General features: G+C 38.5%; 1 protein-coding gene across 1 annotated transcript in view; it reads left to right on the top strand.

The window, feature by feature from the left end:
* The window catches only part of ACTR10 (actin related protein 10), a 35,335-nt gene that overhangs the window by 13,515 nt on the left and 8,840 nt on the right, over positions 1 to 12,980 (top strand). Inside the window, exons 6-10 of the mRNA XM_074393892.1 lie at positions 201 to 264; positions 2,245 to 2,324; positions 8,012 to 8,047; positions 11,844 to 11,923; positions 12,001 to 12,074. Of these exons, the coding sequence (XP_074249993.1) occupies positions 201 to 264; positions 2,245 to 2,324; positions 8,012 to 8,047; positions 11,844 to 11,923; positions 12,001 to 12,074 (334 nt within the window). The remainder of the gene's footprint in view (positions 1 to 200; positions 265 to 2,244; positions 2,325 to 8,011; positions 8,048 to 11,843; positions 11,924 to 12,000; positions 12,075 to 12,980) is intronic.

Genomic DNA, 12,980 nt, shown 5'->3' with positions numbered 1-12,980 from the left:
GTGGTCATGTGCATATGTGTATTTTTTATTCTGTTTTCTTTGATGAAGAATATGAAAAAAAAAAAAAACATACTCTTTGATTTTTCTGTAACTTTGTTAAGAAATAAAAATTTGTCACCAAAGCATATTTAGAATAATACTGCAGAAGTTGAAGAAAAAAACATCTAAAATAGTAATATCCTTGACTACTGTATACATATATGAAGGAATCCCAGTTCTAAATTGTTGGGGAGCACTACCCCTAGGAGGAAAAGCTCTTCACAAGTAAGTTTCTTAGAATTTAGCATACTCTTTTTAACTTGTACCACAAAAACAGTTGCTAATTTGTTTGTTGATCAGTGATCAATGGAGGGCTTGTGATACAGACAGTGAATTTTATCCATTCCATTCTCTTGTAGCTTTGAGTACATTCATCTTTTAAGAGGAAACCATTTTTGGCTGGGCATGGTGGCTCATGCCTATAATCCCAACACTTTGGGAGGCCAGGGCGGGCGGAACACAAGGTCAGGAGTTCAAGACCAGCCTGGCCAACATGGTAAAAGCCCATCTCTACTAAAAATATAAAAATTAGCTAAGTGTGGTGGCAGATATCTATAATCTCAGCTACTTGGGAGGCTGAGGCAGGAGAAACGCTTGAACCTGGGAGGTGGAGTTAGCAGTGAGCCGAGATTGTGCCATTGCACTCCAGCCTGGACAACAGGAGCAAAACTCTGTCTTAAAATAAATAAATAAATAAATAAATAACCATTTTTTAATTTTTGTGGGTACATAGTAGGTGTGTATATTTATGCAGTACATGAGATGTTTTTATGCAAGCATGCAATGAGAAATAAGCACATCATGGAGAATGGGGTATCTGTCTCCTCAAACATTTATCCTTGGATTTACAAACAATCTAGTTACACTCTTTACATTATTTTAAAATGTACAATTAAGTTACTATTGTCAATGGTCACCCTGTTATGTTATCAAATAATAGGTCTTATTGTTTCTATTTTTTTATACCCATTAATCATCCTCACCTCCCATTTATCCCTTCATTATCCTCCCGAGCCTCTGGTAGCCATCCTTCTACTCTCTAGGTCCATGAGTTCCATTTTTTGATATTTAGACCCCACAAATAAGTGAGAACATGTAATATTTGTCTTTCTGTACCTGGCTTATTTCACTTAACATAATGATCTCCACTTCCATCAATGTTGTTGCAGATGACTGGATCTTATTTTTTTTTTTTAATTGCTGAATAGTACTCTGTTTTGTTTATGTATCATGGTTTGTTTTGTTTTTTTTGAGATGAAGTCTCGCTCTGCCACCCAGGCTGGAGTGCAATGGCGCAGTCTTGGCTCACTGCATCCTTTGTCTCCCGGCTTCAAGCAATTCTCTACCTCAGTGTCCTGAATACCTGGGATTACAGGCACTTGCCACCATGCCTGGCTAATTTTTTTGTGTTTTTAGTAGAGATGGGGTTTCACCATCTTGGCCAGGCTGGTCTTGAACTCTTGACCTCGTGATCCACCCGCCTCAGCCTCCCAAAGTGCTGGGGTTACAAGCATGAACCACCACGCCCGGCCTTTTTTGGTTTGTTTGTTTTTACTTATTTATTTATTTATTTAATTAAGCTCAGAGGTACAAGTACAGGTTTATTACATACGTAAACTTATGTCAAAGACCTTTTTTTAAAAAAAAATTTAGATGGAGTCTTCCTCTGTTACCCAGACTGGAGTGCAGTGGCACGATCTTGGCCACACTGCACCCTCTGCTTCCTGGGTTCAAGCAGTTCTCCTAACTCGGCCTCCCGAGTAGCTGGGACTACAGGCGCATGCCACCACGCCTGGCTAATTTTTGTATTTTTAGTAGAGACAGGGTTTCACCATGTTGGCCAGGCTTTTCTCTAGCTCCTGATTTCAGATGATCGGCCCACCTCCGCTTCACAGAGTGCTGGGATTATAGGCGTGAGCCACCGTGCCCAGCAGGAAGACCATTTTTATTTAAATCATAATAATTGGGCTGGGTGTGGTGGTGGGCACCTGTAATCCCAGCTACTCGGGAGGCTGAGGCAGGAGAATTGCTTGAATCCCGGAGGTGGAGGTTGCAGTGAACTGAGATTGGCCATTGCACTCCAGCCTGGGCAACAGAGAGTAAGACTCTGTCTCAAAATAATAATAATAATGATAATAAATCTATTCTGAGTAAGGATATCAGTTACAATGTTTTAATTCCAGTAACTTTTTGTTTTAATTTCAGAGAGTTGGAAACTCAACTGTTAGAACAATGTACTGTTGACACAAGTGCTGCTAAAGAACAGAGCCTTCCCTCAGTGATGGGTAAATTCATTTTAAGTTGTTTAGGAGTGGTTTACACTCTCTTTTTATTTCTTCGACTTATATTTTAGTCTTTGCTCCATTGCATGGTTATTCTCTTTTCTCCCAATGCCACTCTCATGGCCCTACTTCAACTGTAAGCTCACCATTGAACTTTTAATCACCAAATTCAACAGCTTGATTTTAGTCAGCTTTTCTAGAACCTTTGACATTGTGGATCATCACGTACTTTTGATATGCTTTATTCTCCTTGGCTTTCAGGATTCTTTTCCTTAGTGGTGATCTGTTATTTCTCCAAATATTCCTCTGGCTTCCTCTGCTCTTGCTTGCTCTACTGATACTCCACTAGGGATCTAGTGTTGGTTCCTTCTTTTTCTCTACTGGCTTTTTAAATGTGATCTCATCTACTCGCATGACTACTACATCTGCATGTTGTTGATTCTCAAATGTGTCACTGGCCCTGATCCTCCTTCTGAACTTGATATTCATACTTCCAACTGATTTATTAGAGACTATGCATGTCTCTAGGCACCCCAAACTTAAGATTTCCAAAAGTGAACACCTTATGTCTTTCCTCAAATACATTTCAATTATAAGATAAAGATAATAACATCTTCCTTGTCTCCCATTTTACAAAACTGGGAGTTATCATAGCCTTTCAGTTCTTCCTCAGAAATCTGTTTCAGATCTCATTTTTCTCTCTCTCTTTTTTTTTTAACCTTCCACATCACTGAACACCTCAGAGCAAAGACATTGTTTTAATCTAGGCCCTCATTTCTTGCTTGGATTATTACAGAAATCTACTCTCTGGATGGATTCACAGTCTGTTTCACACTGTTGCCAGGAATGACTTTGCACAAAATATTTTTATTTTTTTGAGACAGGGTCTCACTCTGTTGCCCAGGCTGGAAGGCAGTGGTGTGATCTTGGCTCACTGCAGTCTCCACCTCCTGGGCTCAAGCCATCCTCCAAACTCGTCTCCTCAGTAGCTGGGACTACAGACATGAGTCACCACACCCAGCTAATGTTTTCTTTTTTGGTATTTTTTGTAGAATGGGGTTTCGCCATGTCACCCAGGCTGATCTGAAACTCCTGAGCTCAAGCAGTCTACCAGCCCTGCCTCCCAAAATGCTGGGATTGTAGCCTGAGCCACCCTGGCTGGCCAGTTTTTCACAAAATAAATATAACTACATTGCTGTTTTGCTTGAGAATTCTTGTAAGCTCCTACAAGTTAAAATCCAAATTATCTGTTTGATATAAATGTTTCTTCAAAATCTGACTTTGCTCTTACCTCTTATCTTTGGATCACTAAACTTTATCCATGTCTCCTTATTAAAGCTACATTAAATTTCTTATAGTTGTCAATGGACTGTGAGTCCTAGCACAGCTCTGTGCCTTAATTTATCCTATTTATTTCCCTGGGATGTTTTTCTTTGCCTAGTTGGGTTTTCTGATACCTCTAGATGACTCAGCTGGAATGTCATCTTAAGGATGAAGCCTTCCTCATCTTCCCTAAGCAGAATAAATTGTTCCTCTCTGTTAAGCCCTCGGCAGTAATTTATCCTAGCACATATGATACATTCTTATTTGCCTATTGATTTTCCTATTTCCCCAGGAGACTTTGAGGATCCCTGTGTTATTCATTTTTCAATCTGTAGCACCTAGTATAGTGCTGGGGCATTGAATATATGTTGGAAAAGCAGGTTTTCAGGATACTTAGACTTGCTTATGTTTTCCTGTTGTTCCTTATTGGTAGGTAAGATAATAGCATTTTTCATTCTGTAGATCCAATTATAGCTCTCAAGTTCCAGATTACGTTGTTATGTCTTAGCATATTCTGGTGACAGGTAATTTATAAAAGGTCTTCAAATATACTAAATTCAGTATAGCATCCTAAGATGTTCTTTGTAAAGGCCTTTAAACCCAATATACTTCCATGAAATTATAAACAGCACATTCTTGGATATTCTTTTTCTAGTCAACCTTCTTGGACTGATTCTGAGTTTTCCCTTTAATACACCTCACAATCTGAGTCTGTGAAAGCCATGCAGTCCTACAAAATTGTGGAATCACGCTGGGCGCGGTGGCTCAAGCCTGTAATCCCAGCACTTTGGGAGGCCGAGGCGGGTGGATCATGAGGTCGAGAGATCGAGACCATCCTGGTCAACATGGTGAAACCCCATCTCTACTAAAAATACAAAAAATTAGCTGGGCATGGTGGTGTGTGCCTGTAATCCCAGCTACTCAGGAGGCTGAGGCAGGAGAATTGCCTTAACCCAGGAGGCGGAGGTTGTGGTGAGCCAAGATCGTGCCATTGCACTCCAGCCTGGGTAACAAGAGTGAAACTCTGTCTCAAAAAAAAAAAAATTGTGGAATCAAATCATATCAATATTTGCTGAAGCAATAGGATCAGAAAGGTAAACACAGCCAGGCGTGGTGGCTCACACCTACAGTCCCAGCACTTTGGGAGGCCAAGGCAGGTTGCTCTCAAGGGTAGGAGATCGAGATCATCCTGGCCTACATGGTGAAACTCCATCTCTACCAAAACTACAAAAATTAGCTAGGCATAGTGGCGTGCGCCTATAATCCCAGCCACTTGGGAGGCTGAAGCAGGAGAATTGCTTGAACCCACGAGGTAGAGGTTGCAGTGAGCCAAGATTGAGCCATTCCACTCCAGCCTGGGTGACAGAGGGAGACTCCATCTCAAAAAAAAAAAAAAAAAAAAAGCAAACACATTTAAAATGTCTCTTTTCCTTCCAGGTTCTTAGCAAAGATTACATGCAAGTCTGAGATATACTTGAGTATCCTAAGTGAATTTTAAGTGAGTCTCTTTCATTTAGTATTTAGAACTCAGTTTAAAAAAGAATTGGCCAGGCTCGGTGGTTCATGCCTGTAATCCTAGCACTTTGGGATGCCGAGGTGGGTGGATCACCAGAGGTCAGGAGTTCGACACTAGCTTGGCCAATGTGGTAAAACACTGTCTCTACTAAAAATGCAAAAATTAGCTGGACAGCATAGTAGTGGGCACCTGTAATCCCAGTTACTTGGGAGGCTGAAGTAGGAGAATTGCTAGAACCCAGGAGACAGAGGTTGCAGTGAGCTGAGATCGTGCTACTGCACTCCAGCCTGGGTGACAGAGCAAGAGCAAGACTTTATCTTAAAAAAAAAAAAAAAAAAAGTAACTCAAAAAGGCTAAGCTTGGTACACTGATTGGAAAATGTACCATTTATATACTAACATGTTATGTTTCTTACTCTTGTAACTGAAATTTAAATGATTTTTTAGACCCAGAGTCAGTAAGTGCCTCTTGTTTCTCTTGTAGTTTTTTGTTTGTTTTGTTCTGTTTTTCAGATGGAGTCTTGCTCTGTCTCCCAGGCTGGAGTCCTGTGGTGTGATCTTGGCTCTCTACAACCTCCACCTCCTGGGTTCAAGCAATTCTTCTGCCTCAGCCTCCTAAGTAGCTGGGATTACAGGTGCACACCACCAAGCCTGGCTACTTTTTGTATTTTTAGTAGAGATGGGATTTCGCCATGTTAGTCAGGCTGGTCTAGACCTCCTGACCTCAAGTGATCCATCCACTTCGGCCTCCCAAAGTGCTGGGATTAGAGGTGTGAGCCACCTCGCCCAGCCTCTGTTCTTTTCCCTGCAAACTTGAAATAGTTATTTGCTCTTTACGATTATTTGCTCTTTACAATTAAGGAGCTCCTTCCCAAAGCAGCATCTACTCTTAGCTAAATTGAAGTCTTTATTTCCAGGCCTGCCTTACATTTGCCTAAAGAAAACAGTTTCTCGTGTTACCAAATTTATCTTACACATGTTAAAATTTATGTAAATGTTCCAAGAGAGAGCACTGAAGTTGTAGAATGCTGTGGTTTTTAGCACTTATTTTTAAATTGCAGGTTCTTACAGTCAAGTTACATTTATCTCATCTGTTTATAACCAGGATTAAATCTTCTGGCATATCTTTATCCTCTTGATAAATTTTAACATTTAAAGATAGAAAATCTTAAAATTTTTTTTTATCATTTACTGGTCCCACAGGTAAAATAAAACTTTGAACATTTATCTTTACTATGTCTATTTGTTTATCTCTAAACCACATATGTACTATTGTTACTAGTTTATGAAAGACAAAAGTAAGCATTTAGAAAGGATGAGAAAATAAAGGTAAAATAATAAATAATTCTAAAGTAATACTAAAGATAAAAATCTTTTGCAATATAATTAAATAGGCTTTTTGTTTTTTTTAATTATGGCTTAACCTTTTAATGGTGTGGTCTCTAAGTTTACCTGATTTTAATACTTAATTTTAATGGCTCTTAGAACTGAAAGTTATAGCTGACAACAAATTAGATCCAGGTGGAAGAAGGCCATTATTATGCTTATTAAATAATCATTTATTTTTCAGCTATAGATTTCTGTCTTCCTTGATATCAATAATTTGTTCTTAAAAATCAGTCAAAATATTTTTACATATTTTACAATCCGTCAATGGGTTAGAAATTCTTTTGTTTTCTTTTTTTTTTTTGAGTTGGAGTTCCGCTCTCGTTGCCCAGGCTGAAGTACAGTGGTGCAATCTCAGCTCACTGCAACCTCCACCTCCTGGGTTCAAGCAATTCTCCTGCCTCAGCCTCCCAAGTAGCTGAGATTATAGACATGCACCACCATGCCTGGCTAATTTTGTATTTTTAGTAGAGACGAGGTTTCTCCATGTTGGTCAGGCTGGTCTCGAACTCCTGATCTCAGGTGATCCACCTACCTCAGCCTCCCAAGGTGCTGGGATTATAGGCGTGAGCCACCACACCCGGCCCCAAGGTTAAAAATTCTTAGTTTAGAGGCTGGGCGCAGTGGCTAATGTCTGTAATCCCAGTACTTTGGGAGGCTGAGGTGGGTGGATCATGAGGTTGAGAGTTCAAGAGCAGCCTGGCCAACATAGTGAAACCCTGTCTAGTAAAAATTAGCCGGGTGTGGTGGCGGCTGCCTGTAATCCCAGCTACTCCGGAGGCTAAAGCAGGAGAATCACTTGAACCCAGGAGGTGGAGGTTGCAGTGAGCCAAGATGGTGCCACTGCACTCCAACCAGGGCAACAGTGCAAGACTGTCTCAAAAAAAAAAAAACAAAAATTCTTAGTTTAGAAGACTTTAGAAAATTTTGTTTCTGAGACAGATTTTTGGCAACAAAATTATATAACAGTGGTAACATATCCAAACATTCACTTTCCAAGGGCTCCCTATATTGCATGGAGATAGATATACTGTACTTGGTATCCTTATGAGAACTTTGAGTGAGCCTCTTTCATTTAGTATTTATAACATAATTCAAAAAAGAATGAATAGGTACTTTCTCACTCATTTTTTAAATGTCACCTTTACCTTGAAGGACAAGATTAAAAGACTGTAGTTTTTTAAAAATACGTATTTGGTTAGCACGTTACTGACAACTCTTTATTATCACAGGAAAGATAAACTTGAAACTTCAGTTTTTTGCTTCAGTTTCCATGCTTTGTCTTGGCTTTGAATGGTGATATTTCTTCCCTTAAACCAAACTTAATGTTTTTGTTAGACTTTGAGAAAACATAGTAGTTGTGTTTTTAAATTTTTTTTTCTGAATTGAAAAATAGAAGTGTGAAGGCAATTTAATAGACTTTTTAATTGTTAATAAAGTTTTATAATTCTAAATATTTATTTTAGGTTCGGTTCCAGAAGGTATCTTAGAGGACATTAAAGGTAAACTAAGTTCTCATTTTTGTTCCTTTCATCCTTAAGTGTTATTTTGGAGGGCATATGCTTCTAAACATTTACAAAGATAGAAAATATATTCGTAATGTAATATCCTAAAAGTATTTAATATTTAGGCTCTGGGATACTCTAAGTAAAATATTACAGTTTCTTTTTTCACACTTAGGGAAGCTGTGGCATAGTCATGATATGTTACTGAAGCAGCTTCTCAATTGTATACAGACTATACAAGGTTACCAGGGAACTAGTAGTTTGCACAGTGTGAAAGAACAGTTAAATTGCTTAAGAAAGCCACTGGTTTGATGTAGTATAGTCTTTAAATATTTTTATTAAAAAATTCCAGAATTGTGACCAAAGTACTACACAGTACATTGGATTCACCTAAGTGAGATTTATTGCTTCTACTTTGCTAGAGTGAATTTTTATGATAATGTTCAAATTGGTTTTCTGGTATTTTTATTCACTAAAAGAAAATATATTTAAAATACAATCTTCAATACTTGGCATGTCATTAATGTTAACAATTCAGGATGTTTAATAGATAGACAGTGATGGATTTTAGAGTTAAATGAGACTTGGAGATAATCTAATACAATTGGGGCTCTGAAATGTGAAATTATTTGCTCAGTGTCACACAGTAGGTAGGGTTAGAGCTAGGACTGCAAAATAGATCTTGCTTTCCCTTATGTTACCTATTATCTTTTATGTGTTTTAATTACCTAAAATCTTTCCAATTGTTATAAAATTTCAAGCATTTGTAATGCTTATTACAGTAGCTCAAATAATACAGAAATATCTCAGGTAAAATGGTTTTCTTTCCATTTCTATCCTCCATGATATAACAATTGTTGACCATGTGGAGTGTTACCTTTTCATATAACCTCTAACCTGTGAAAATATGTTTAACTCTTCCATTAGTCAGGGAGACATCACATCAGATTGGCAAAAATTTTAAAGATATCTGGTATTAGTGAGATTGTAGGAAAATGAATGTTTATTGCTATTAGTAAGCGTTACAAACCTTTCTGGAAAGCAATCTGGCATATTTATTAAAATTCAAAGTGTGCATCCCATCTAAAAAGGGAATATTGCATGAAGTTTGGTAACTTCATTATGAGGAATGTCATGTAGATGTTGAAGAGTTAGAGTATTGATTTGGAAGAAGATCTGTAATGTGAAGGAAGAAAGCATATTGCTGAAGGTATATACAGTGGAAACCCTTTCTGATAAAAACAAATATGCAGGCTGGGTGTGGTGGCTTGCCCCTGTAATCCTGGCACTTTGGAAGGCCAAAGTAGGTGAATCACTTGAGCCCAGGAGTACAAGACCAGCCTGGACAACGTGGCAAAACCCTGTCTCTACAAAAAATACAAAAATTAGCCAGGTGTAGTAGTCCAGACCTATAGTCCTAACTGTTTAAAGGGGCTGAGGTGGGAGGATCACTTGAGCCTGGGTTCTGCCAGTGGAGTTCTTTTGTTTTCTCTCTCAAAAGAAAACAAAAACGAAAACTAATATGAAGCATACACACATTGATTGTATTGTGTCATCTTGAACCCCGGAGGCAGAGGTTGCAGTAAACCAAGATCTCACCATTGCTCTCCAGCCTGGGTGACAGAGCAAGACTCTGTAAATAAATAAATAAAGCTACAAAAAATTAGGCCAGGCGCGGTGGCTCAAGCCTGTAATCCCAGCACTTTGGGAGGCCGAGGCGGGTGGATCACAAGGTCAAGAGATCGAGACCATCCTGGTCAACTTGGTGAAACCCCGTCTCTACTAAAAATACAAAAAATTAGCTGGGCATGGTGGCGCGTGCCTGTAATCCCAGCTACTCAGGAGGCTGAGGCAGGAGAATTGCCTGAACCCAGGAGGCAGAGGTTGCGGTGAGCCGAGATCGCGCCATTACACTCCAGCCTGGGTAACAAGAGCGAAACTCCGTCTCAAAAAAAAAAAAAAAAAAAAAAAAATTAGCCAGGCATGGTGGTGTACCACGTGTAGTCCCAGCTACTTGGGAGGCTGAGGTGGGAGGATCACTTGAATCTGGGAGGTGGAGGTTGCAGTGAGCTGAAGTTGCACCACTGCACTCCATCCTGTGTGAGGGAGTCTTGACTCCATCTCAAATTAAAAAAAAAAAAAGATCTCGGCCGGGCGCGGTGGCTCAAGCCTGTAATCCCAGCACTTTGGGAGGCCGAGGCGGGTGGATCACGAGGTCAAGAGATCGAGACCATCCTGGTCAACATGGTGAAACCCCGTCTCTACTAAAAATACAAAAAAAAATTAGCTGGGCATGGTGGCGTGTGCCTGTAATCCCAGCTACTCAGGAGGCTGAGGCAGAAGAATTGCCTGAACCCAGGAGGCGGAGATTGCGGTGAGCCGAGATCGCGCCATTGCACTCCAGCCTGGGTAACAAGAGCGAAACTCCGCCTCAAAAAAAAAAAAAAAAAAAAAAAAAAAAGATCTCAAGACTAGGTATTTACTTTGCTTAAATAGTCACAAGAACTTGAATAAAATATAAAACATATAAGTAGCTTTAGCGCCTAGCTCACTGTCTAGCATAGTAACATTATGAATTCTCAACACGTGTTTTGAATTAGTGAATGAAATTCACTACATAATGTTATTTTGAAAAGAATTGTATATAATAGATGTATATCATGTATCTGTGCATTATATCATATTATGCATATTTCTTTTCATAATATATATAGCTAACATGCTTTATAAGTAATACAGCCAAGTTGTCAGATTTCTTGCATTTAACATCAACTTTGTCTCTACTTTGAAAAAAGTATTTATTCGTTAACTATCTCAAAATACTTTAAAGCAACTTATAAAAGGTACTTTGCAACAGAAAGAATTTTTTAAGGTTTTCAAAATGCAAAAGGTAAAGTGATAGAGTAGAAAGAAACTGGTAGTGTTGGGGTATGCTAATGAGGAACAATCATGACAAAAAGCCCAAAGCTAAGGAGTGTCACATTGCAACTAGGAGAAAAATTCAGCATTGTACCAGCCAGGTGCGGTAGCTCACGCCTGTAATCCCAACACTTTGGGAAGCCAAGACAGGTGGATCACTTGAGATCACAAGTTCAAGATCAACCTAGCCAACATGGCGAAACCGCATCTCTACTAAAAATACAAAAATTAGCCAGGTATGGTGGCGAACGCCTGTAATCCTAGCTACTTGGGTGGCTGAGGTACGAGAATCACATGAACCCGGGAAGCAGAAGTTATAGTGAGCTGAGATTGCGCCACTACACATCAGCTTAGGCGACAGAGTAAGACTCTGTCAAAAAAAAAAAAAAAAAAAAAAAAAAAAAAAAATGGCATTGTGTTCTGACCAACCAAGATTTTTATTAATTTTATTTCTCTTTTTTCCAATTTCTTTTTGGTAACATCTTTAAAAAGAATCAGCGAGATGAGGAGAAAGAAAATCTGGTTAAAGAAATATGCTATTCAGTAAGAATAGCTACATTTTTATGATGCTAACATTAATTTTTATTGTAGTTCTCCTTATACAAGAAATATAAAACAGTTTCCTCATAGGTTTTTTTTAAATGAGGTTTTATACAAGATGAATGTACGACATGTCTTATGATACCTCAGTCAATGAAAACTTTCTTTTTATGAATAAATTATTGTTAGCTAGCTAAAGATGGGAATAGAGTTTATAAAATCCAAAGGAATTAATGTGTTTACTTGAATAGAATTGTTGTAACTGGGTTGTAAGTTCACTCTGTTCAATTATAATCAACTAGCCATAACAGGATCTCCTTTTTTTTCCTTTAAGTGCGTACTTGCTTTGTAAGTGATCTGAAGCGAGGACTAAAAATCCAAGCAGCTAAATTTAATATTGATGGGAATAATGAGGTAAGTTAAAAAATAATGCAACTTTTTGCAAAGGTTACAACATGTGTGGACTTACGTTTATGATATTTATATTTCAGCGTCCCTCACCACCCCCGAATATTGACTATCCATTAGATGGAGAGAAGATTTTACATGTCCTTGGATCAATCAGGTTAGATCTTAATTTTTATGAGCAAAGTAGTAAACTAAAATAAACTTTTGGCTTTTAAAGATATTTGTGTGCGCCTTTATTTCACCATTGCCAATCAAACAGTTAAGTATTTTTTGTTAAGCCTCATTATTCATAATTCATTTTATTCAGCTTTTTTTTTTTGAGACAGGTGTCTCACTCTGTTGCCCAGGCTGGAGTGCAGTGTTACCATCTTGGGTCACTGCAACCTTCATCTCCTGGGTTCAAGCAATTTTCCTGCTTCAACCTCCCAAGTAGCTGGGACTACTGGTGCCTGCCACCACGGCTGGCTAATTTTTGTATTTTTTTAGTAGAGGCAGGGTTTCACCATGTTGGCCAAGCTGGTCTCAAACTCCTGACCTTGGGTGATCTGCCTGCCTCGGCCTCCAAAAGTGTTGAGATTACAGTATGAGCTACCGTACCCAGCCTATTCAGCTTTTTAAATTTTTTTTTTAAATTCTCTCCTATTTATCAGTGTAATTGAGAATTATTTCAGTTAATGAAACTAAGCATTCTTTGAAGTGGAGCAGGAAGTATGATACTTTAAAACAGAGATTAGCAAAATATTTCAGTAAAGGACCAGATAGTAAATAGCTCAGGCTTTATGGTTTCATATGATCTCTGTTGCAACCACTCAACTCTACAGTTGGAATACAAAATTAGCCATAGATAATATGTAAATGAGTGAGCATAACTGTGTTCCAGTAAAACATTATTTGCAAAAACAGGTGGTGGCTGGATTTTGTTCTCAGGCCATGGTTTGCTGACTCCTGCTTTAAAACTTTTTGTTAGAAAGAATGCATTATTCCATATAGACTCAGTCTTTATGACTTAGTAATTGACTTTTATTATTCATTTGATTATTCTGTCTGATGACCCAATATAAAT

Source organism: Saimiri boliviensis, chromosome 2 (genome assembly GCF_048565385.1).
Source record: "Saimiri boliviensis isolate mSaiBol1 chromosome 2, mSaiBol1.pri, whole genome shotgun sequence".
Taxonomy (NCBI): Eukaryota; Metazoa; Chordata; class Mammalia; order Primates; family Cebidae; genus Saimiri; species Saimiri boliviensis.
The sequence above is the reverse complement of the archived record's forward strand: the minus strand, read 5'-3'. Positions and strand labels throughout refer to the sequence as shown.